The sequence below is a fragment of the Aphelocoma coerulescens genome, chromosome 1A (assembly GCF_041296385.1).
Source record: "Aphelocoma coerulescens isolate FSJ_1873_10779 chromosome 1A, UR_Acoe_1.0, whole genome shotgun sequence".
Classification (NCBI taxonomy): domain Eukaryota; kingdom Metazoa; phylum Chordata; class Aves; order Passeriformes; family Corvidae; genus Aphelocoma; species Aphelocoma coerulescens.
Window position 1 is genome coordinate 13,565,821 of NC_091014.1, and position 22,239 is coordinate 13,588,059.

General features: G+C 40.8%; 2 protein-coding genes across 8 annotated transcripts in view; one reads left to right on the forward strand and one right to left on the reverse strand.

Moving 5' to 3' along the window:
- PMPCB (peptidase, mitochondrial processing subunit beta) overlaps window positions 1-5,817 on the forward strand; it is a 26,306-nt gene extending 20,489 nt beyond the window's left edge. For 3 of the 4 annotated variants that reach the window (XM_069036160.1, XM_069036139.1, XM_069036168.1), the window contains 10 exons: window positions 96-225; window positions 603-801; window positions 1,472-1,551; window positions 2,101-2,213; window positions 2,833-2,976; window positions 3,463-3,626; window positions 4,886-4,971; window positions 5,047-5,135; window positions 5,360-5,435; window positions 5,525-5,817. In XM_069036160.1, coding sequence (XP_068892261.1) covers window positions 96-225; window positions 603-801; window positions 1,472-1,551; window positions 2,101-2,213; window positions 2,833-2,976; window positions 3,463-3,626; window positions 4,886-4,971; window positions 5,047-5,135; window positions 5,360-5,435; window positions 5,525-5,589 — 1,146 coding nt within the window. In that variant the 3' untranslated portion in view covers window positions 5,590-5,817. The remainder of the gene's footprint in view (window positions 1-95; window positions 226-602; window positions 802-1,471; window positions 1,552-2,100; window positions 2,214-2,832; window positions 2,977-3,462; window positions 3,627-4,885; window positions 4,972-5,046; window positions 5,136-5,359; window positions 5,436-5,524) is intronic. The other variant, XM_069036149.1, reaches the window with a different exon arrangement.
- DNAJC2 (DnaJ heat shock protein family (Hsp40) member C2) lies at window positions 5,769-22,079 on the reverse strand. 4 transcript variants are annotated; one of them, XM_069036110.1, is made up of 17 exons: window positions 21,950-22,078; window positions 21,188-21,378; window positions 20,538-20,613; window positions 18,733-18,831; window positions 16,663-16,804; window positions 15,403-15,483; window positions 14,621-14,686; window positions 12,731-12,822; window positions 12,511-12,632; window positions 11,520-11,669; window positions 11,140-11,228; window positions 10,984-11,053; window positions 9,220-9,404; window positions 7,895-7,995; window positions 6,810-6,917; window positions 6,387-6,541; window positions 5,769-5,889 (listed from the first exon to the last, which is right to left on the reverse strand). In XM_069036110.1, exons 1-17 carry the CDS (start codon window positions 22,014-22,016, stop codon window positions 5,815-5,817), a joined length of 1,869 nt encoding a protein of 622 aa, XP_068892211.1. In that variant the 5' UTR covers window positions 22,017-22,078; the 3' UTR covers window positions 5,769-5,814. The 4 variants fall into 4 exon arrangements, with proteins under 4 accessions (XP_068892211.1, XP_068892203.1, XP_068892225.1 ...); XM_069036102.1 differs by having other exon boundaries at window positions 5,769-6,541; window positions 21,950-22,079; XM_069036124.1 differs by having other exon boundaries at window positions 5,769-6,541; window positions 21,188-21,289; window positions 21,950-22,028.
- Window positions 22,080-22,239: the final 160 nt, after the last annotated feature.

Consider the following 22,239-nt stretch of genomic DNA (forward strand, 5'->3'; position numbering starts at 1 on the left):
TTTCTTTCTCTTGATGGTGACTTTTTCAGACAAGTAGTAATGATGAGTAGATGAATTGAAGGGTGTAATGTGATTTTCTTATTGTTCTATTTCAGGGAACAAAAAAGAGATCTCAGTTAGACCTTGAACTAGAGATTGAGAACATGGGAGCTCATCTGAACGCATACACGTCCAGGGAACAAACAGTGTATTATGCAAAAGCTTTTTCGAAAGATTTACCAAGAGGTATTGCTCTCATTCATCAGAAAAGCTGCAAAGAACAATGTGCTTGTCCAGCTTCCAGTGAGATGACACAGAATGATGCTTTTGCAGTGTTACAGTCCCTTCCTTGCTGGGTGAAAAGTCCGTTCTTGAACTTCACAAGAATGCATGAATGCAGATTTGGAAAGGAGCCGGCAGGGAAGCTGATACTTGAAACATTTTTCTCTTCAGAGTCCCAAAATAAGATACCTTTTGGACTTCTCCCTTCCTGCAGAGCAAATGTTTTGTCCCCTTGCTGGTCTTATTAGCACTTGTTCTTTGGGGTGGGTTTCACTTTTGGAACCAGATTTGCTTGGTAGTCTGAAAATACTCTTTTCATTTCCATCTTTGTTTGCAATTAGCTGTGGAAATTCTTGCTGACATAATTCAGAACAGTACCCTGGGAGAGGCAGAGATTGAGCGCGAGCGAGGAGTTATACTTCGAGAGATGCAAGAGGTTGAAACCAATTTGCAAGAAGTTGTCTTTGATTACCTTCATGCCACAGCCTACCAGAATACAGCCTTAGGACGGACAATTTTAGGACCCACTGAAAATATCAAGTATGTCCAAAAATATGTGTGTCTTTAATTGTGTGGTAACTTATATATTGAAAAAGACTTACCTGAAAATGTAGGGAACAGTGTCAGGTTTCATTTTTATGCTGAAAGGCAGCTGAAATTGCACTGCATATCACTGTAAGAAGAACCCCTCTATTGCTTTAGTTCCCCTGTATGCAGGCATCAAAGGGTATTTGAACTTCAGATGTCCTCTGTGTGACTTCGGGGGTTTTTTGCCATATTTTTCTCCTGTTTCTTAAAAGTGCATCTGACATAAAATTGGAAATACTTCTTTTTCCTATAGGTCACATGTTAGGCTTTATTGTAAGCACACAGTGTTTGCATTGCTCTTTCAGCATTTGTTAGACCAGTACAGGGGAACTGCTAAATGAGCTGCTTTCAAAGAAAAGGAGATCATTAGTGCATCCTGTCTCTACCTGACTGAGTTGGAATTCTCACTCCTTCTCAGGAAGCTGGAAGAGCTTTGAAAGGCAAAATGTATCCAGTTCCTATTTCCTTTTTCGGAAGTCACCCGTATTTTAGCTTTCTGCCTCTATTCTGCACATTGCAGAACTTTTAATTATTTTGATATTGTATTGTTATATACATTTATCTCTCTTTACTGTAGTAAACTTTACTGACACAGTAGTGCTGTCTCCTTTCCTGTTAATAGATCCATAAATCGTAATGACTTGGTGGAGTACATAACAACACATTACAAAGGACCCAGAATGGTCTTGGCTGCTGCTGGAGGTTAGTATGGGATATTCACCCTGGATCATGTGAAACGATGCTTGAAACCATGGCCTGGGGCTGTGGATACAACATGATGAATTACCCATTGTTCAGTAGGTCCTGTTCATTGTTAGTGTTTTGTGCTTTCATACCCTTTGAGCTTTTGCTCCCTTTTCCTCTCAGTAATATTCCAGAACCCTTAAATCAGGAACAAGAAGTGAATTGGAGGCCAAAGTCATTTTTCCATGTGGGTAGGAAAAAGGATCCTAGAAGGTGGTCAGTGTGAAGAGGGGAATAGCAAGGAATGCAGAGAGAAAGAAGTAACATTGAGGCTTGAAAGAGAGCAAAGAGCTTGGTTTGATGTAGTTTTAATGGAAGGCTGTTAAAGAGAACTAAGAAGGGGGAATCATTATGATCTTGCTCCCTATAAAGTGAAGATTCCAAAAATGGGGTATTAAAGCAGGGGCACAATAAATTACTGCTTGGTTGAGTCCTTAAACTGTGCAGCAATTTAAATTAACTGTTTACAGAGTAACATCACAAAGCATGTGAAATACCTTTGTTCAGGGGTCTCTCATGATGAACTACTTGACCTGGCGAAGTGCCATTTTGGTAACTTGCCATCTGCTCCAGAAGGAGGACTGCCACCCCTGCCGCCTTGTAGCTTCACAGGTAGTGAGGTAAGCTGCTGGGTGGCTTTTTGAGCTGGCCCTTATGTCCCCTGACATGTGCTCTCTGGTGAGGAGAGAGGGCTGCTCTGCCACAGACTCAGCACATGAGAAGGTTTCTTGCCCCCAGTGAGGACAATGGAGTAGCTGCTTTCCAAAGCAATACCTCCCATCCTTTCTTGGACAAGCCTCACTGCCACCACTTTTTATGCTTCATTTCCTGGAGGAATACATTCCTTATCCATGCTCCTACTTTCCTTTTATCCTCCTGACTACAGTATTGGAGCATTTCCACTTGTAGAGAATCACTTAAATAAAGGATGTGGCAGAGAACTGAGGTATCCATGTTCTATTCCCATCCCTATTCAGATTTTACAAAGTCATCGTATTTCCTTGCTGGTGGTAGTCGTAAAATGACTTGTAATGCCTTCTCGGTGTATGTTGGCAAAGTAATCTGAAAATGCCCCAGGGGAAATTAGTTAAGGCTGATGTTAAATTAAGCTTCATATGCTTTAATTATAGTGCATGCTTTGTAATCCAGCTGTAATGGAAAAGTCTGTTTTCTGTTATTTAACTTCCCCTGTGCCTGAGCATGTACAGGTTGTACTAGAGCTGCTCTCCTGTGTTCCAGATTCGGATAAGGGATGACAAGATGCCCCTGGCACACCTGGCCATAGCTGTTGAAGCAGCTGGCTGGTCAGACCCTGATACAATCCCACTCATGGTAGCCAATACTCTGATAGGTAACTGGGATCGGTCCTTTGGAGGAGGAGTGGTGAGTGAACCTACAAGCACTGTCCTGCTCTTGATGAGGTTGGTGGGATCTCCCTGACTGGGGTACTGCCAGGACAGAAAAGGGGATCCAGTTATGAGTCTGAGAGTATTTGTTACACCCAGGATGTAGGAGAATCTTAGGAAGTGGTTCTAAACCACCAAAACAGAGGTGACTGGAGGTTTGCCAGCCCTCGTGGAAAGTAGGATGTTTTATACCTGTATGTCATCAGAACCTGTGGGTATCAGTAATTAACTGTCCCTTTCTTGAACCCAAGTATCTTTACAGTTTTGGCTCAAATCTGGGCTGTTATTTTGAAATGTGGTATTACATGCAAAGAAAGAAACTGTTGAAATGAAGAGCTGATAATTAACCTCCTAGCTATTCCTGCACGTTCTGTCATCATTGAAAAAAAAATGAGAAATCATGGAGGTGACTGGTAAGCTTTCAAAAAACTTCATAAAGTAATATCTTTATCTCTTGCCTCAGCAGAATTTGTCCAGTAAACTTGCTCAAATTGCCTGCCATGGTAACCTGTGTCACAGTTTCCAGTCCTTCAACACCTGCTACACTGACACAGGGCTGTGGGGACTCTATCTGGTCTGTGAGCCATCCACTATTCAGGACATGGTGCACTTCGTTCAGAGAGAATGGTAAGCTACCAACTGTTTATCTGAAAATACTGTTTTTAGTGGAGGAATAAAATTTAAAAAGAAAGTATTTAAAGAGAATATTTTTCGCTGCTTGGGCTTGCCTGGGAACAACAAATGCATCAAATTCTAAACTTTGGCACCCAGTTTTTGGCACCCTTACTTGTAATGAACAGCTTAAAATGTAGGTTTTGTTCCTTGTACAAGGAAACACAGCAGGGATTTTTTTTTGATCGGCAAATGACAGGAGTTACGAAGTCAGACCTTTTAGAATGCTACTCACTCAGTGTACAGTGCCTGTGAGCTGCAAGTGCCACCACTGAAAGAGTAAATATTTGTGCATGAGAATAATGAACATGCAATACCAGACAGTATCAGTAGTTACCCAGTCTGCAGTTGCTGCAGTTGATGTACCAGGTGCTGGTGTTGGACAGCTGTAGTGAGTACATAGGGAAATGAAGGGTGAGTAGTTGCATATGGAATTTTGAAACCTATAATTCTAGACAATATTCATTCATCTAAGGCTTAAATCTGTATTGAAGGATGTCCATAGGTGCAACTGTAAAGCTTGAACTGCAGATGCTATTAGAAAAAGATATATGTTACTTAAGAGCACTGATTTAAAGGGGGTAGAGTTGAAACAAGTCTTAAAAATGAGGAGTTTCTTTAATCACATAAATCACTTCTCATATACCATTATTCTGTGAGATTTCTGTTAAGTCATGGAGAAAAAGGTCATCATTTTGACTGTGTGTTTGCTGCAGTTTAGCACCAGGGAAGATACAAATGATTTCTGGGACAAGAATTTAGTGTTAAGATATTTAATGCATCCTCGTCCTCACAAAATGTTCCGTAGGCAGTGTGGCAAATCATAATCTCACCAGGAGAGGAGCCAGGAAGTAATGGATTGCCTTCTGGCTAATTACCTCTTATCTAGTTGCTTGGCTCCTACTTTTTTAGCAACATCCATTCTCAAGGTAACAAGTACACACTACACTTGTCTCAAAATATTCATTTAATAAAATGAAATACAGCTCTTCTAAGAGGAAAATCTTGCTCTTGGGTATATTGCTATGCTTCCAAAACCTCTACTCTTAGGCTGCTGCTTTGTATCTGTGGCTTGTTTTCCAAGCTGTCTTACCAGCTTTGTCTACAGAAAAGAAGTGCCTGGTAGGTGTAGTAATGCCTATGCACCTCTTTATCACAATCTTGTGTGCTGCAGACTACCATTACTTAATGCCTTTATTTAAACTATTTTTCAGGATAAGACTTTGCACAAGTGTTACAGAAAATGAAGTAGCTCGAGCAAAAAATCTTCTTAAGACTAATATGCTGCTACAACTTGATGGTGAGACTTATGCAAACTTTTTCTTCTTTGTGGAGCTGTACACTGATAACTGAAGGATTTTCTTCCCCATTTTAGGGTCCACACCAATCTGTGAAGACATTGGAAGACAAATGCTGTGTTATAAGCGCCGAATCCCAATTCCAGAACTCGAGGCAAGAATTGAAGTAAGTGGCACCCGTGTTGCAACTTTTCAAAGGCCATCAAGAAAATTACTTGCTACAGAAAGTAACAATATAGAAGGTGTATTTCTTGTTCAGCCAAGAAAACATTTCCAGCTGAGAAAACTTTCAAGTGTTCTGTTGCCTACTCCCCTGTATTACATAAAATTAAGATCAGAAACAGTTTTAAGATGGGATTGTAACAAAGATGCCTCTTCTACCCCTTTTAGGCTATCGATGCCCAGACTATTAGAGAAATCTGCACAAAGTACATCTATGATAAGCATCCTGCAGTTGCTGCCGTGGGTATGTGGTATCCCTATCCTCCCATAACTCCTCCAGACCACTTGCTGTGAGTTGAGCATGTATCATGGCCAACTTTCTTTTACTTCCAGGTCCAATTGAACAACTTCCAGAGTACAGCAAAATCTGCAGTGGCATGTATTGGCTTCGTGAGTAGTGAATAACAAGAACTTTCAGCATATTTTAGCTTTAAAAAAAGCAAAAAAACAACCAAGACCACCCAACAAACCAACTATACCCGTTTAAATCTTTGGAGGTGCTTTTGAGAAGATCAGAACTGAGAACCAGCCCCTCCTGTGTGTGTGTGTGTATAATGAAGAAAGGAATGGAAACATGTACAGTATTTGCATTTTTATTATAAAACAAGGATTGTCAGTAAGAGTCATTTCTTGACTTTAGTAGCATTCATCACTTGTTCTTGAGCAGCTTTCTTTGCCTTGACCATTTCAACGAGTTCCTGAAGAGAAGGTGGGGAAAAAAGAAACTTACATTTAACTTGGGAACAATGCTGTGGTTTTGAACACTACATATATTTACTGTGAAACATTCTAGTTCTCAACATAATGAGAAATCTACATAGTTTAATATTGTAGAGCAATTTCTCACAGAAACAAATCAGTTGAGGAAAGGTCAATGCTCGTGTACCAGGAACTTTACCTACAGGAGGCTAGGGACAGGACTTCACCATCTGCAAGAACCTGCTGTCAAATTATAACACAAATTTCCTGAGACAGACTTTCCTTCCCAGCTTCCAGAGCCAGTTCTTTCACTGAGGAACATTTAGTCCTTACTGCTCTTTTGGGGTTGAGTTACAAAAAATAAAAAGTTTTCCACAAGGGTCTGTAATTTTGGTGGTGTCAGATACTGTGTCTGGTAGGCAATGGAAAAGTAAAAGCAAAGGATTCTCTCAAGACCTGGGTAGTGACAGTCCCAGGAGCAGGTGAGGGACCTTACCTTATATCGCTTCATGCAGTCTTTTTTCGACCGGCCTGGAACAGCTGCTGCTATTTTCTCCCATCTTTCAGGAGTATTTACTGGATAAGTCTTCAATGCTTGTTCTAAAAGTTTTTGTTCTTCTGTAGTCCAAGGGGCTGAATCTAGAGGTGATCCTGTATTTAAATGCAAAAATGACAGCAAGAAAAGATATTTAGAAAAAGAGTCTAGAAAATATTGTAAAACCTATTATAGTTGATTTAAAATCCATGAAGTTTTGGAGTGTATTTGTCTACCAGAAACCCTCAAATCTGGCAACAGAGCCTGGATCACTTAATAGCTATGTAAGTTTGTAAGCAAATGTTGAGTAAGTTGTGGGTTACTTTCTTCCTAAGAGACACAGGGGAGACAAGCACACAATAAGGGCTCCCTTTTCACCTTTACCTTCAAATCGTTCTGAGGGGGCAGCACTGTCCATCTGAGGCACCACACCATGTTCTTTTTTAAATTTGTCAAAAGCTTTCTTGTTTATGTCATCTTTTTGATGAGGGTCTATGAGCAACAGACATTAAAGAGAATATAATTATTGCAAGAATATTAAAGCCAGATATAATAACAACAACATTGTGTACCAGATTAGTTTACAATAATCACAAAATCAAAAACCCCAATTCCTACTTCCTTTAAAAAGATGGTGAAGAGGTTGGTAGATTTAAAAAAAAAAAATCATTCAGGATCCAGTAGATTTTTCTCAGTGTCAGATTCTCCAACCCTTATCCTGTTTTATAGTGCTCAGAGGAATACTTGTTCCATATAATCTTAAACCTGAATCTGCAACTTCAACAAAATCAAGAGGGATTATTTCCTCAAGTAAGGGCTGTGGCACAAAACTCATGTAGTGCCCAGGGTATGACTGTGTCAGAGAGGAAGGAACACTGGGAAAATCCAGGTGCTCCCTGTGCCACTATGTGGTTAGTAATGCAGAAACCTCTTGAAAACTTAGTGGGTTTTTTTCTTTTCCCTTCTGTTGTGAAATGTATGATCTCCTTGAGACTTTAATCCAGAGCTCTCGAGGCTTCATTTTTTTATTTTATTATTAATTTTTGAACATGAGATGAGCCACATTAATTTAGGTGTCTTACTCTGGTGTTGGATTCCATTAATTCTTTTAAAGTATCTCTAGAGCTTCATCAGTTCCCTTTATTTTAGATACCTTTCTTTGGAGGGAGCTTTCCAAAAGGCCCATTTATCTCTCTCTGAGCCCTGCCATTTCATGTGTCCCACACATCAGAGCATCAAGCTACAGTAAGAGAGTTCCTGAGAGTTTCTCGTGAGGTGGTGACTTACAGAAGAGCCATAAGGATGAAAACACTGAATCACATAAATGCTCCTCTAAATCTTCCATCTGAACTACCTATCTTTTGGGGATATACAGAGGATTTTCTTAAGAAACACAGCTCCATTCACAGAAAAGTCAGCTGTACAGAGGCAGGCAGACCATCATTACAAAAATAAGGTAATATAGATACCAAGCTTTTGGAGACTCTTTGCTTTATTGATGACATCTTTTGCTGTTCGTTTTATTCCAGTAGTAGAGTGCAAGTTCATGTAATTGGCAATAACTTCCCACCTAAAGCAAGAACAGAAAGGACAAACCAGCATATTATGTAATGCCTTATCTTCATATAAGCTATGGTCAAGCTCCTGTACACATTTTTATCAACTCTGAGCAAGTTCAAACTTACTTAAATATGTATAAAATCTCAGAGTAGCTATTCTGGAAAGCTTTCAGTGACTAATTCCATCAGCTTGGGTGTACTTCTCGGCTCCCAATACAGAAAAAGGATGGGGTAAACTGTAGGTAAGTGCAAACCTGTAATCCTCAAAATTCTCCTTAGCCACTGCTTTGCTGAATTCCCTAAAGACCTCTGACATTAAATACTGCAGGCTGCACTCAAGGGCTGAGAAGTTACTAACCCTATGTCCCCTGCTCCCAAGAAGAATGCCTAAACATCAAGGAAAGGGGCTTAAACAGGAGAGCTGGAACAGCCCTAGCCCCAAGATAATTCCTAGTGGATTGTTAGAAAATGGAAGGCAATGTGTGCCCCTGGTCAGACAAGAGGATTGTGTGCCTTGAGCACTGACTGCTGAGCTGCAGAAATGGGCACTGGTAACATCTCCATGGAGTATAGCAGCTTTTTTTTTTTAAAGTAAGCATCCAGATCTTGTAATGGAGGCTTGAAATCTGTGAATCCTAACTGGAAGAAGGCATTTCATTCCTGGGAAAGAAAAGGATTTCAGGTGTGCTCCTGTTTTTGATGCTTATCAGTAAGCTGAGTGCCAGTGCTGCTTTCTGTAAATCCACTTTTCCCCTGCCTCTTCCCTAAAGAAAGCTGGTGCACTTAAATCCTATCTCTGGTTATTTTCCTCCTACCATGTAGAGGAGACACCAGGCTCACATTCATTGTGGAGCCCCTGGAAGCAGCTTACACACTTGTGTTCCTACCCAGCTGCACCCCAGTCCCTGGTGTGGTTTGGTCTCTGCTGAAGGACTGGAGCCTACCCTGGAGTAAGCCCTGTGCAAACAGGCACCTCAGCACCATCCTGGTAATGGACTGAGGCCCAAATCTGGGGGGAGATAAGACACGGGGCCAGAGCTAACTCCAGTGACACAGAGAGCATGGTACCAAGGAAATACAAACCACTGGCTGCTTGAGAGTCAAGGAAAAGGAGGATGTTTAGGAAGTCCTTATATTGACAAAGTACTTAGGATGATCTGAAAATATGTTTTATTATGCTTGTTATTTAATTAAAAATTATTAGTAGGGCTTTTAGCACCAAACCTGAGAAGTACCTTGAGTTAGTCCCTGCTGGAAAGAGGTTCACAGCTTTAATTAACAACTGTAAGTCATCCTCTGGCCAATTTTTGCTTCCCCCTCCACCGCCAGTGGTTGACTTTTCTGAACTCTTTGTTGCTTGGCGCATACGAGCTTCTGCCTCTTCTTTCTCTCTCCTTATTTGTTCATTTATTTCTTCTATCTATAGATTGTAAATAAGCATTATTTATTTGCTTGCTGAATTATTGTTACATTTTACAGTGACATAACCCCCTCTGTCTGGAACTGCTTTGAACCTTGGATTTTGCTTAGTTTCTGTTCTGTATATTGTATGTAAAGAAACAGAGGAGCTTATTTGTTCCATTATTATTTCCCTTCATTTTATTTGTATATTTGGCCATCCCAGATTAAGAGTTAATGGCAGAAATCCATCACAGGTTCACTAGGAAATTAAATGAACACTCCCAGAATTAAAGAAAAACTTTTCAACCTCGTGTGAATGTCTAGGCTAACAGTTGACTTAGAGGGACAGATCCACAAAAGTATTAAGAGCCTCAAGTGCCCAGTGAGGGCAGCTAAACATCCATCTTGGATACACTGATTCTCAAGTCTTCCAGCAGCACTGCTATCTAAGCCTGCTTATGTCGGTACAGCCATAGTAACAGAGAACTTTTAAGTTAGAATTAACTCCAGATTTTAGTTGCTGAGTGTGTATTCAGGGTTAGATGGCCATGTGTAGTTTTTTAGCAAGCTAAAAACTACTTAAGTTAACCCACTGCACATCTTTGTGACCTGTAATCACATCTCAAGACTGTGGTGTGGCACACCTTTAATCACCTGCTTCTGAGTGGGCCCAGTCCAATCTTGGCAATATTAGAAGAGCTGTGTGCTTATGCCTGTTGGCAGGATGCCCAAAAGAAAGAGCAAGAAACCTCTTTCATAGAATCTTCCTGGCAAAAGGAAAGTTACCTGATAGGTAATTTTTAGTGGAATAGTTTTAACAGATAGAAAGGGGACTGCCCTGCATTTGGAACACCCTCCTGGAGAATGGAATATTGAATTCAGTCCCTTGTAGAACAAGAGGCATTTCAGTCTTAAATTGTCTGATGAGTAAACCTGGGATGAGGGCAGATCATATTCCCCACCATGGAAAAAAGTTCACAGCTATGAATCCACAGTGGATGACAGAAAGCACCTTATTCTTGCTGCAGGATGTAGGTTCAGCTTTATTAGTTCAAATGGCTTTTCCCCAATGGCAAACATAGGCAGATCCTTGCTGAGTTTTGGTAAATTTTGATTTCACGTGTCTTGCATTTCCCATTCCTTGGTATCCAACCTACCAGCCCTTCCAGTGTCTACAGCCTGCAGCACTTAAGTCCTTTTGTGGATCTATCCCCAAGTCACAGATACTAGACTAGGATTTTTCTTGCATAACAGAATAGGTTAAGACTGCCCTCCCTCCCCTCAAGGTCACTGCTACACATTGTTGGGCAAAATGAAATTCCTGTACTGTTTCTGTATACTGTACAAGAGGTAGGTTTTGTGTTCTTTACAGATAAAAATGTGTATTTTTTTCTTGGCTGGCCCTCTTAATTTGACCAACCATGATCTGCGCAATGTAAAATGGAGCAGAGATCACACTGCCTGTGGACTCTGAAACAATCAAGTCTTTGTATTTAACAAGCAGGATTCCACAGCAGCTATGTTTTATCTTACTTAATTCAGTCAGCTTGATTTCACAAATTATTGTGTTATTTTGATTTGACACTCAGCATAATTACCTGTTTTACTACAGCCGCCTTTCCTCCTTCCCTTGTTGTGGATGTAAGTGCTTCATTCAAGCATTGCAGACTAAAAATAAATTATTAAGTTACAATGGAGAGCTAGTAGAAAGATGGGTATCAAAACGAGCAGAAAGCAGCAGCAGGAGAACTTACCTCGCTAGCTCAAGACGATCACAAAGCTTTTCCACCTCCTCCATCATTTTAACACAATCTGCCTCATTATCAGAAAAGTAATTCCAGTTCTGGAAGCAGAAATACATGTTCTACAAAGTTCTTGAACTTTATTGTCCTATTCCTTCAGACGAAGGCTTAACACACACCATTCTTCAGCCACTGCTGTGTTTGGACCTATCTGGTCAACTTTACTCCTAACTCAAATCCATTAAGTATGTGTTTTGGTATTTTTAGTAAACCCACTTTCCATACCCATCTCCAACTCTAAGAACAAGCAAACACGTGATACAGTCTGATCTAAGAAAGCACAGTAATTTCTCTGACATAACCTGTATTTCATTGTAATAATAGTTAAATACCTTGCATGTTGTTCTGAGTTTTTGCCTTTCTTTCTTGATTGCTTTCTTCTGTATCTCTTTTTCCTTTTTTGCTACTAATGCTTGCTGCCTAACTTCTTCTTCCTCCTTTTCTTTTGCTAACCGTGCTGCTTCTAATTCTGCTTGTCTTTGCTGCAATCAAAAGGAAAAAAAAAATCCAAGTAAAAAAATGCTAAAAGTCACATTGTTACAGGGTCATTCAGTCATCCAATATCAAAATGTGTTGTTTCTGGTTTGGGTGGAATTTTTTTTTGTATGTTTGGGGGTTTTAAAATGTATCAATACTTTAATGTTTGGTTTTCCAGGAATTTTGGGGGAGATGATTAAATATATACCATTTGGCATTAAGTCAAGTATTCACTGTGAGGACCCCCAGCTTATAAATCTTGACTTCCTCTACAACGAAAGTATAAAACCGTATGTAATTTTGTATGGCTGCCTCAAGACTACAAGCTTGGAAAAATGCAGTGGTCCAATATTTTTCCTGCATCATTATTGACATAATATTTTGCAGTATTTCAACGTCATCTTTTAAGTTACTGCTTTGCACCTTACAGTTCCCTTTCATTCCTGTACTTTCAGAGCCATCTTTTCCAAACTGTTCATATTAATCACGTATGTTGTGTTACCTCAAAGCGTTTCATACCAACCAACCATTTGCAAACCACACACACAAGGCAAGCAGCCACATCCATTTTATGCACTTAATGCTAGCCTTGAAACAAGAGGAAGTGTATGCAACAAAAGAACTCTGTTTTTGAAGGGGATTTGTTTCAGATCTGCATTCCTTGCTTCCATCTCATTCTCAGAAAGCTGCCAGCCTTGCACTGCCTACTGCACAGCCATCAAAGACAACACATCTTTAAACCCTCGTGTAATTCTATCAGTAGTCTTCTGACACATCTAGAATCTGAAGCAGTGCATCAGGTGTGAATGAAGCAGTTTTTCAACCCAAATAAAATACTTTACTTACTTTTTCTTTTTCCTCCTGTTCTTTTCGTTTTGCTTCTACCTTTGCCTTCTTCTCTGCTTCCTTCTTCGCCTTTTCTTCCTCCTTAAATTTCTTTATCCTGGGATCACAGCTGTATGCATTATCTGGCAGAAGAAAGGAAGCATCATGAATAGAAGAAAGCCAGGAGATTTTCAGTTAGTTAACTAATCTCTCTTTAAAGAACAGCCATTTGTGTGCTCACCAACAAGAGTCCTAATTCTGTTCATTTCTTCTTTTTTTCTCAATGCTCTGGCAGCTCTGTTCTGCTTTTCAATCCACCTCCTTTCATCTCGACTAAAAGGGAAAGCATAGTTCAGTGCTAATGCTTTACAATGTCACTGTTAGAAATTCATCAACAAGCTTCTTAAATAGTTTCCCCCACACAGATGTTCTGTGAATACTTCAAAAATAGACTTCAAAAAATGAAGTTCCAGGCCCTGAGCTCATCTAAAAAATGCTAAGTGTTTACATGGTTACATAAACCTGACAAACCAAGCTGCTTATCTGTCATTGTAGGGAATGAGATCATGGACTTTATTTCCAAAAGGCAATCCACTTGCTTACCTAACATTAGGTAAGTTCATTAAACTCAGTCAAAACAACAGAAATGCTGGCATATGGTTTAATTAAAGGACAGCAGTATAAGCAATGCCAATTATATAATTTTGCAGAATATAGTCATGTCAAGTAAACCCATCTGCACAGAAACAACACTCTATGAGGTACCATGATACTCTGGGTACAGTCATGCCAGATTCACTCCAGTAAAATACAGCTCAGGTTGTATATGGGCCGACTAAATAAACTGAAAATATTTGTCAGTACTGTCAAGAAAGAAGCAAATTTTTAGTAGGGGTCTATAGCCTCATCCACACAACCACACAGAGAACAGTAGAGGGGGCAGGGAGGTTGGAACTATGTGACCTTTCAAGTTCCTTGCAACCCAAACCACTCTATACCTCAGAACAAAGAAAACAATCCCCATAACTGAGAAGGAGACTAATACAAGTAGATTGAAGCTTTAAAACACGAGCAACATCACCTTTGGCAAGAAGGGGTAGCAAGAATCATGACCATCTGAACAGCAGCTGTAATGTAGTTCTCTCTCCTAAGTACAGCAGACTAGGTACCATTTGTCTAAACATCTTTGGAAAAGGACACTAATGACAGGAATGAGGAGAAAAAAAGCTATGCAAATAATTCAAGATCCTTCCAGTGAGAAGTGTAGAGATACATCTGTGTGATTTACAAGTACAAGTGATAGGGAATTGATTACAGTGCCTTCATAGAATCTTCATGGGAGAGAGAACAGTGGGACTGGTGAGGCTCAAGAAATGCAACAGCAGGAAGAGGCACAAGAGAAGAGAAATGCCTAGCTACAGCCTAAATATGGCAGTTTCTAGCACAAAGACAGCCAACCACTGAATCTAAATACAAAACTGATTTCTAGCCAAACTTGGAAGAAGAGATTCACACAATGCAAGTTATGGTCTTACAAAGATTACTAAGTGAAAGGTTGTGTCCTGTGAAATGTGTGTTAGACTAAATGATTTGGTGCTCCAACTTGAACATTCTGTGTTTGTAACTATAGGAAGGATAAACCCAGAATGTATTTGTATTTTCCAATGGCAACGTGGTCTGAGTAATTTAGCAACTATCACTACATCAACAAATATATAATTTTTATTAACATCAAGCCATCAGAACTCATCTCTCTGAATTCTAGGAAGTATCACTTGCTCAGTACAAGTTAAAGAGAGAAACAATACCTGCTTGCTGATCCACTCTGTCCTGGCTCCAGGTTCAACCTATGCTTGGGACTGGCAGGAACTGCAAGTCTGAACTTAAATGAACACACATTTCAAAGCACCTCAGATATACCTCTGTCAGGCAAGCAGGAACTACTTCAATTACACAAAGACGCCCACAGTAAGTCCAGTTCAAGTCCATGACTGACTCCTAAGCTGGGAGAGTGGAATTCAGACTTGGTTCAGCTACTTTTCTTCCTATGACTTACAGTCTAAGAGAAAGTTGGAAAATCTTGCTGTATCAATCTCTCAGTCTCCTGTCAAATTTATTTTTACTTACATACCATTCTGCTTTTTCTTTTTCCTCTTCATCTAAATAGGAAAACTCTCTCCAGGAATCAAAATTATACCTAAAGTAAATTTAAGAAAAAAATAGTGAATAAAAAAACCAGCAAATCTGTTAAAAATCAGCTATCTTTTTTTATGTGTTTGTAGGCAACTATACTGCTGTTTACAATTTACAATTATACTGCACCTACAGTGATTCCACTGTGTTAAGTCAAAATGCAGGATGTAATTTACACCTCTCTGTACTGTGGGGCATAGTCTACTTCAGGATGGCATCAGTCTTGCCCACTCTAAATGTCTACAGCTGTCTAAGCTCCCATCATAGGCAGTGGAAATGCAGTGCAGTCTGTGGAGTTCAGAGAGAAATTAATCTTTATGTAAGCACCCATATTTAGCAGGTAAGGCAAGCCATAAACATTACTGACTTTTTTGGACTAGACACACCTTTCTTTACTAGGGGAGCTTAAACACCTAGGATGTCTCCACTAAAAACACAGGTTAGGTGAGATAAACCCGACTTCCAGTCTGTGGGTCAGCTCAGTTCTCAGCCACTGTGGTCAGAAGTTCCTGCTCCAACCATGAATTTACAAGCAGATGGATTAGCCAGGAGAAAGCCAGCTCAGTTTGTGGAAGGCACAAACAGCTGGGGGGTAATTTTGTGACATTATGAGGTTGGGACAGCCCACAGCAAACAACCCACACACCAAAGGGTCTGCAAGCCCTTTATATTACATGTCTTGAATACTGTGAATAGAAACAGAGGCACCAGTTAACTTACCAAAAGGAATAGAATGCATCTACCTCCTCAAATGAGGAGTTCATGTCCCCAAGTTTAGGTACATTTTTCTTATTTGACCACCTGAAAATACATGGATATATTCAAGAAATAATATATACAATATTCAGTAGTTAATTACAGAATCAAAATACAGAATCAAAATCTGAGGCTCCCTCCCACCAACACAGAGGGGCAGCAGGAAAGAGGAAGAGAACAGGAGAGTTTCTCCTAAGTATCCTCCAGACTGGGCATTTTTTGGGGAGTTTCTCCAGAAAAGCAATCTCCTCCTGCCTGAGTGCCTCCTGCCTTGTGCCTCCAAGAAGACCTGATGGAGCACGAGCTATCTTTGTAGATTCTCAATTCTCCATGCACATTCTTCTGCTAGAGGAGCTTACAGAAAGTGGACAAAAAGTGCTCTGTGAGTAACTCAGCTCTGTGGTAGGGTACAGGAACTCTCCCACACATTTTAATGGAGCACAAAGGAATAATGCATACTCTGCCTCCACTGCATTTTTTCTAGGGAAATCTTCCACTGGCTCTAGAATTTGTTGTTCTGTAACATACCATCCATTTCCATTTCAGAGAAGGGAAAACCTCATCTGATAACCACAGATCCAGGTCTGAATCTATGGAATACTTGATAAAAGATTCAGTAAGGCTACTTTAAATAATAATTCTTCAGAATGTTGTAAAGTGCCTCGTGAAATTAAGCACTTTTATATAGGGAAAACTTGACAGGTTTCTAGTTGAAAAGTTGCAAAGTTTCCAGTTGTGAAAACCTTAATACCAAGTTAATTGTCAAGCACGAATCAAATGCAGAAAAAGTCATGCATTGTAAGAGAACCACCAAATATTGATAGTTACAATTATCTTCTCTTTTAACCAGCTAAATCATGAACATAACTACTGTCTTCTGTTAATGTCTCACTCTCAGAAGAAAATCATAAAAAAAGGGAATTTTTAGTCAGCAACATACAAACATTTGGTATTGTAAGTAATTTAAAATGAAACAATGAGTTGTACAAAAAGGGCAGTAAGCAATAGGAAGCTGAGAACTTTTTTTAAAATCACATGAGTCAAACTCAATGCCATCAATGTGACAGTTCAGATTATGTTAAAATGAAATAAAAAATAATTGCACAATTTCAGTCGTATTACATTTCTAGAAAATTAACACATGTCTTGTTACAAACACAATGTCAAATGAGTTTGAAAATGCTGATTCTCCAGCAACAGCAGTGGCAGTCAGACATAGCTTACCTGGCATTTCTTTCAAAAACTGGTGAGAAAACTTCGAAGAAGTTTTCTTTTGCTTCACTTTTGGAAGGTACAGAGTTATCAAAAGTAGGATCTATGCTGTTAAATGCTCGTCGTTTCACAGGATCAGATAATATTTCATAAGCTGAAAGAAAGTTACCAGACATAAGGTTGTAAATATTTAAAAAGATGCTCTCAGATCTGCGTTTGATCTATTGTTCTGTACAGCTTGATATTTAATTATTTTAGTGACATCAAATAGCATTGCTGTCTATGTCTGTTCCTGTTAGACTAAGTAGAAGAAAACACTTATGAAAAAGAACACATTTAACCATTAAGATGTAACAAAACAGATAACACTTAATTTTATAGCAGTAAATTTAGTTCAGACATGGGGAGTTTGGGCATGACATCTTCAGACTTTTATCTTGCACCAGATCCTTGCAGATAAATTTACAAAATGGTCTGCTAAGGCACAGAGTAAAGGCAGTCCCTGGGTTAGTATGTTGTCAGAACTGGCAAGAACAGGAGCCATTCATTAGAATTTTTGCAGGTCATGATGAAGTTGTACTGAGTCTTGGATAAAATACAGAACTCCACACAAACACTCCAAAACATGCAAACATTTCCTGTTTTCCTGTTCTTACAGCCCTGCAGTTGGGGACCATCACATTACTAATCTTATATTCTGGAAATCACACAAGCTATAGCTTCAGTAAACTCTTACTTTTTTCTCAAGGAAGTGTGGAGTTTCTCAGTTTTACAAACACCACTGTTTTCCAGTGAGAATGAAAAGTCAAAGCAATCAAATTCGCATTGCGAACGTTCGTGGACTTCTGTGCCTGCAGCCCTGCCCAAGGACACTGCACCATGGAGGCTGGATCCAGGAGGTGATAACCTGGAGGAGACCTTGGTGCTCTGCAGTTCTGTAAACTGATCTCACTGGACATGTCAGTGGAGAGACGAAGGAATGACAGTGGCCACCAACGAGCTGCTGTCTGCCAGTCTGTCCTTCCCCTCTGGGGAAGGACTTCCCTCTGCCAACGCTCTAAATGACCCCAATTATCCTCTGCCTCAGTAACAGTCATACAATTCTCCTGATGCAGGAAATTCTGTGCACATCCATTGGTCCCTCTTCCATTTAAGAGATGTCCCTTCCACTTGCAGATCCCCAGTTCTACTCCCACACACTCAGTTCCCCCAGCTCTGTATCTCCCACTCATCCCTTTGTCAGACCAAGTTCTGAATCCAACCTATGTACTCCCACCTTTCCACGTTTCTTCTCCCTGTTTCATTACTATTTTCTCCTACTCCAGGTAGAAGACATTCAGAGAAGGAAGTTTAGAAACACAAATTCCAAGATTTCCTCCGGCTTCAACCTTATTGAGTGAAAATAATTTGTTTAAAATAAGCAAAAAAGCCAAGCTCTAAGGCATTTCTGGCCATATAAGTCATACACCTGGAACAGCCCATATAGTTTTGGAGTTAGCCAGCAGTGGTGTTTGGGTCATAGAATCATTAAAGTTGGAAAACACCTCTAAAATCAGAGTCCAGCCATTAATCCTGCACTGCCAAGTCCACCAGTACAGGCAAGAGGGAAATGTTATTCAATTGAATTCACTTGCTCATCTGTGGGCAAAAATGAGCAGCTGAAGAAACGCATGACCTGGATCAAATCAAAATGGTCTGTTGTCAGAGCAAGCACATTAGAATTCAGATTTTCCAACTGCTGTTGGTGCCTGTGTGAAACTGTTCCATGGCTCACTAGTTTATCCCAGGTATGGGGCCACCTCCAGCCACAGAGGTTCATCTGTGTGTGCACTGCTACAAGTGTCACATTTTGTCACCAGCTGGCACAGCAGCCAAACATCTGTCAGCTGCATTCCCATCCTGCTTCTGCCCACTGGGAAGTTATACCTAATGTGATCTATTGACGCAGTTTTCTAAAATGGAAAAAGAACTTCCCCGACTGTTTAGGCATTGACAATTAAAATCCTAATAAAGCACAACAAGTACATTTCTGATGATCAAGTAGATTGAGGGAGTATCTAACAAAAGAGATCAATTGCTTACCTTTAGTTATGCAAGTAAAATAATCATTATCACCTTCACCTATCTGTTCCCCTGCAGCTTTTCGTTTGTCTGGATGATGTTTCAAAACCATGGATTTATCTAACAATTAAATGCATTACAGTTAGAAATGCTTCATCAGCAACAGTTTCAAACTACAAAGTAATACAGTAGTTCCAACTGGCCTTTCTCTAATTCAAAACTTAAATAAAAAGCCAACAGTCATATCTGGAACAAAACAGGAGTTAATGAATTTTCCTTGATTTAACACTATAATTAGAATTAATATTATTTCATCTTTGCTGGGACATAAAATAACCACAACTCAGAAACTCTATTCTCTATTCCACCTCAACATCTGAAGAAGTCTCTAAGACTTATTCTAGTATTATGCCTAGCAAAGTGCTTCAGCATCTGTAAGTGTATAGTTAGCTTCATAACTGAAAAAATAGAAAAAATTCATGTGATTTTCGTTGTTATTTCTAATGAAAAACAAAATAATTCAGATAAAATAAAGATTGTATTCTGTCCCTTTACTGAAGTTCTGAACACGATCCGAAGTGAAATTTAGCACGAAAACTACAGCCTGTGAATGCTGCTGCACTTCCCCATGGCTCATGTTGAGCAGATACACAAGGCTTTGGGTTAAATTCTCCCTCTACTCAGGCCTTGAATCCTAAGGCACAACTGGCACATACAGAGTATCTACTGAAGGTGCTACCAAGGTTGTCTTGGTGTTTAAAAGGTAAAACCATAGATTTTAGACCAACTTCTTTGTCAAAAGATCTTGCCATACTGCCATACAACACACACTGCACCTTCTTGGCTCTCTCTAAAATACCAGGGAGAAGATACCATGCAAGCAGTTACAGCAACCTGTCTCCTGAGAAACAAATCAGAATCCTTCTTAGAAACAGGAAAGCACAGTGTACACTGGAGGGAAAGACTCACATCTCTACAGCACCACGGAACAATTGTGTGCTGCCAGGGTCCTAAAGAGAGAGGATCTCGTTCTTGCTCAGAAGATCAGTGAGACCACCCACCACCACCAGAACAGGTGCTGCTCTATTCCATGGTAGCACATGCTCCACAGTGCTGTGGAGCACTTGCCTGAAGCAACGTGATTTCCCATGTAAGTTGGTAATTCACTGATTTCCACCCATTTTCATTTGAAGTATCTGGGGACAGTGATTCTACTTGCACCAGCACAGTAGTACAGGCAATTGTTCACAAGATCCATTCACAAAGCCATCAGCTTTTCCCAGAGAGGCTACTGAACAATCTCCAGTCTTTTTAAATCTTCCTCCACTAAATATTTGCATCCGTCTTGCAAAGTCAAGCACACTGCTTTCCAAAAATAAAGTTCTGAAGCCCAGCAGGCTGCATTCCCATGCCACACTCAGTCTGACTGTTAACAGCAGCAGGAACATGGCAGCTCAACACTGTCAGGGGGGTTGCAAGGGAACCTCTGGGAACACACAGGGCAGGGACAGCTCTATTCCTCTGCCTTTCACTGAGCCTGACTGCAGACCCAAATATATAGAAATGTATAGTTATAGTCTCATGGCTGTTGACAAAAAACACAGGCCAGGAAGCAGAAATGTGAAATGTTTTAATTCCCTAGATTTAGGCCTCTGGATTTCAGAGCTGTGATATGAATTTAAGGGGCATATGAATTTGGTAAGCAACACAAACTTTTAGGGCTGGGAAACAGTAAAAAGCTTGTTCACAACATGCAGGTATTTTCACTAGAAACCAGTTGTGTACAACTGAATAAAAAGTTATGCTTCTGAGGGAAAGGTACTTACGAGCTGCTTTGATTTGTTTCTGAGTAGCTCTGTATCGTATATTTCCCAGTCCAAGAACTGCATAATGGTCTTGATTCTGAGAGAAAAGAAGCACAAACCCTAATAAACACTGATAAATACAACCTAAAACACCACAAGACATGCAGAAAACCAGTTCTCCTCTCCATCTCTTACAGGCAAGAGGGAGAATTCTTCCCTCTCTCAGCAAACATTGGTAAAAGACTATAGAAACAACTGTCAAAAAATATTGAACTACTGAGTAACTGAATATCAATAAATTAAGCCACTGTTATAGAAATTCAAGTGGCTTAATCTAAATTGGATTGAAGCACTAGAAAATTCAGTTATTGGAAAATTGAACTGCTGTCTTTAATATCAACAGTGCCAATGCAACTCCAGGATAAAGGAGACAGTGACAGGGAGAAGGGACAGTTAATACTTTCAGGCAGTAAAATAAAAAGCCACAAAAGCTCAAAACTAAGATCTCATCCTGATGTGTTTGCCTTCACACACCGGATATAATGGTAAAGGATACAAACCGATTCAGATGGGTGTAGGAGGGGAAGAGGAAGGAGATCTTTAGCACCTGGGAATGGCAAATAACCTTGATGGACAAAAATAGTTAACAGTAATCCATATTGACTGAATACCTTCCAGTCCTTTGGGTCAAGGGTTTTTAACATAGGATATTCCTCAAGCTGCAGTTCTTCATCCCCCGATTCTTCAGAAAGTTCCTTCTCATCTTCTAGCTCCTGGAAAGAGGCAGAAACATTTATGTTTCTCCTCTTAATAAATGCTTCAAACCATCTTCCCACAGGCTCCACTTGACAGAGTACTGATGCTATAAGCAAAAACATAAAAGCAACTTCATCTTCTGCGGTTGACTTTTTTTTTTTTTTTTTTTTTTTTTTAATTAAACCCCATCAAAGCCCAGAAAAGTACAGCATCACACAAGGTTACAGATCGCTAAATCTTCTCTTTGGCTCCATAAACACCAGAATGCTAGAACCAGCACACGTGCCCGTCAGACGGGACCTCCCAACGCTTCGCCGTGCTCTCACATCTTGAAAGGTGCTTTCAAGTTAAAGGAACGCACGTGTCAAATGATATTAAATACAGTCCTATTGGCAACGGAGGAGACAACCGCGGCTGCGATATTAAATTTGGATTGATCTTCCCTACGTTCCCGCTCCCTCTTCCCAGGCCACTCCCTCCGGCAGCGAACCCAGACTTGTTGCTGCACACGGGCTGAAACGATGCCGGGGAAGGCACAGCACGCGAAACGGAGACAATTAAAGTCAAATAAACAGGAAAGTTTTTCGAAACCGGCCGATGTCCCAACTCCGGCGGCCGGCCGGGCGCTCGAGGGCGGCCTTTCCCCGGGGCAGGCCCTGCCGGCCCGCGGTACCTACCGGCCGAGAGCGGCCTGCTGACGGCCGAGCGCTGCCCGTCCCGCGCGGGGCCGCGCAGCAGCGCCATGGCCGCGGCCTGGGCCTGCCGCGGGACCGGCGCGTGGGGCGCCCACAGCGCTTCCGGGGCGGCGGCGGCGTGCGGCGCCATAAGCGGCCCGGCCGGCCCTCTCTGGGCCCCGCGGGCCCCGCCGCACCCCCGCCGCCCCCGCGCCGCCCCCGCGGCCGGAGCGGCTCCCGCGGTGCGGGACCGGCGGCGCTGCCCGGAGCGGCGGGATGAACCGGCGGCGCTG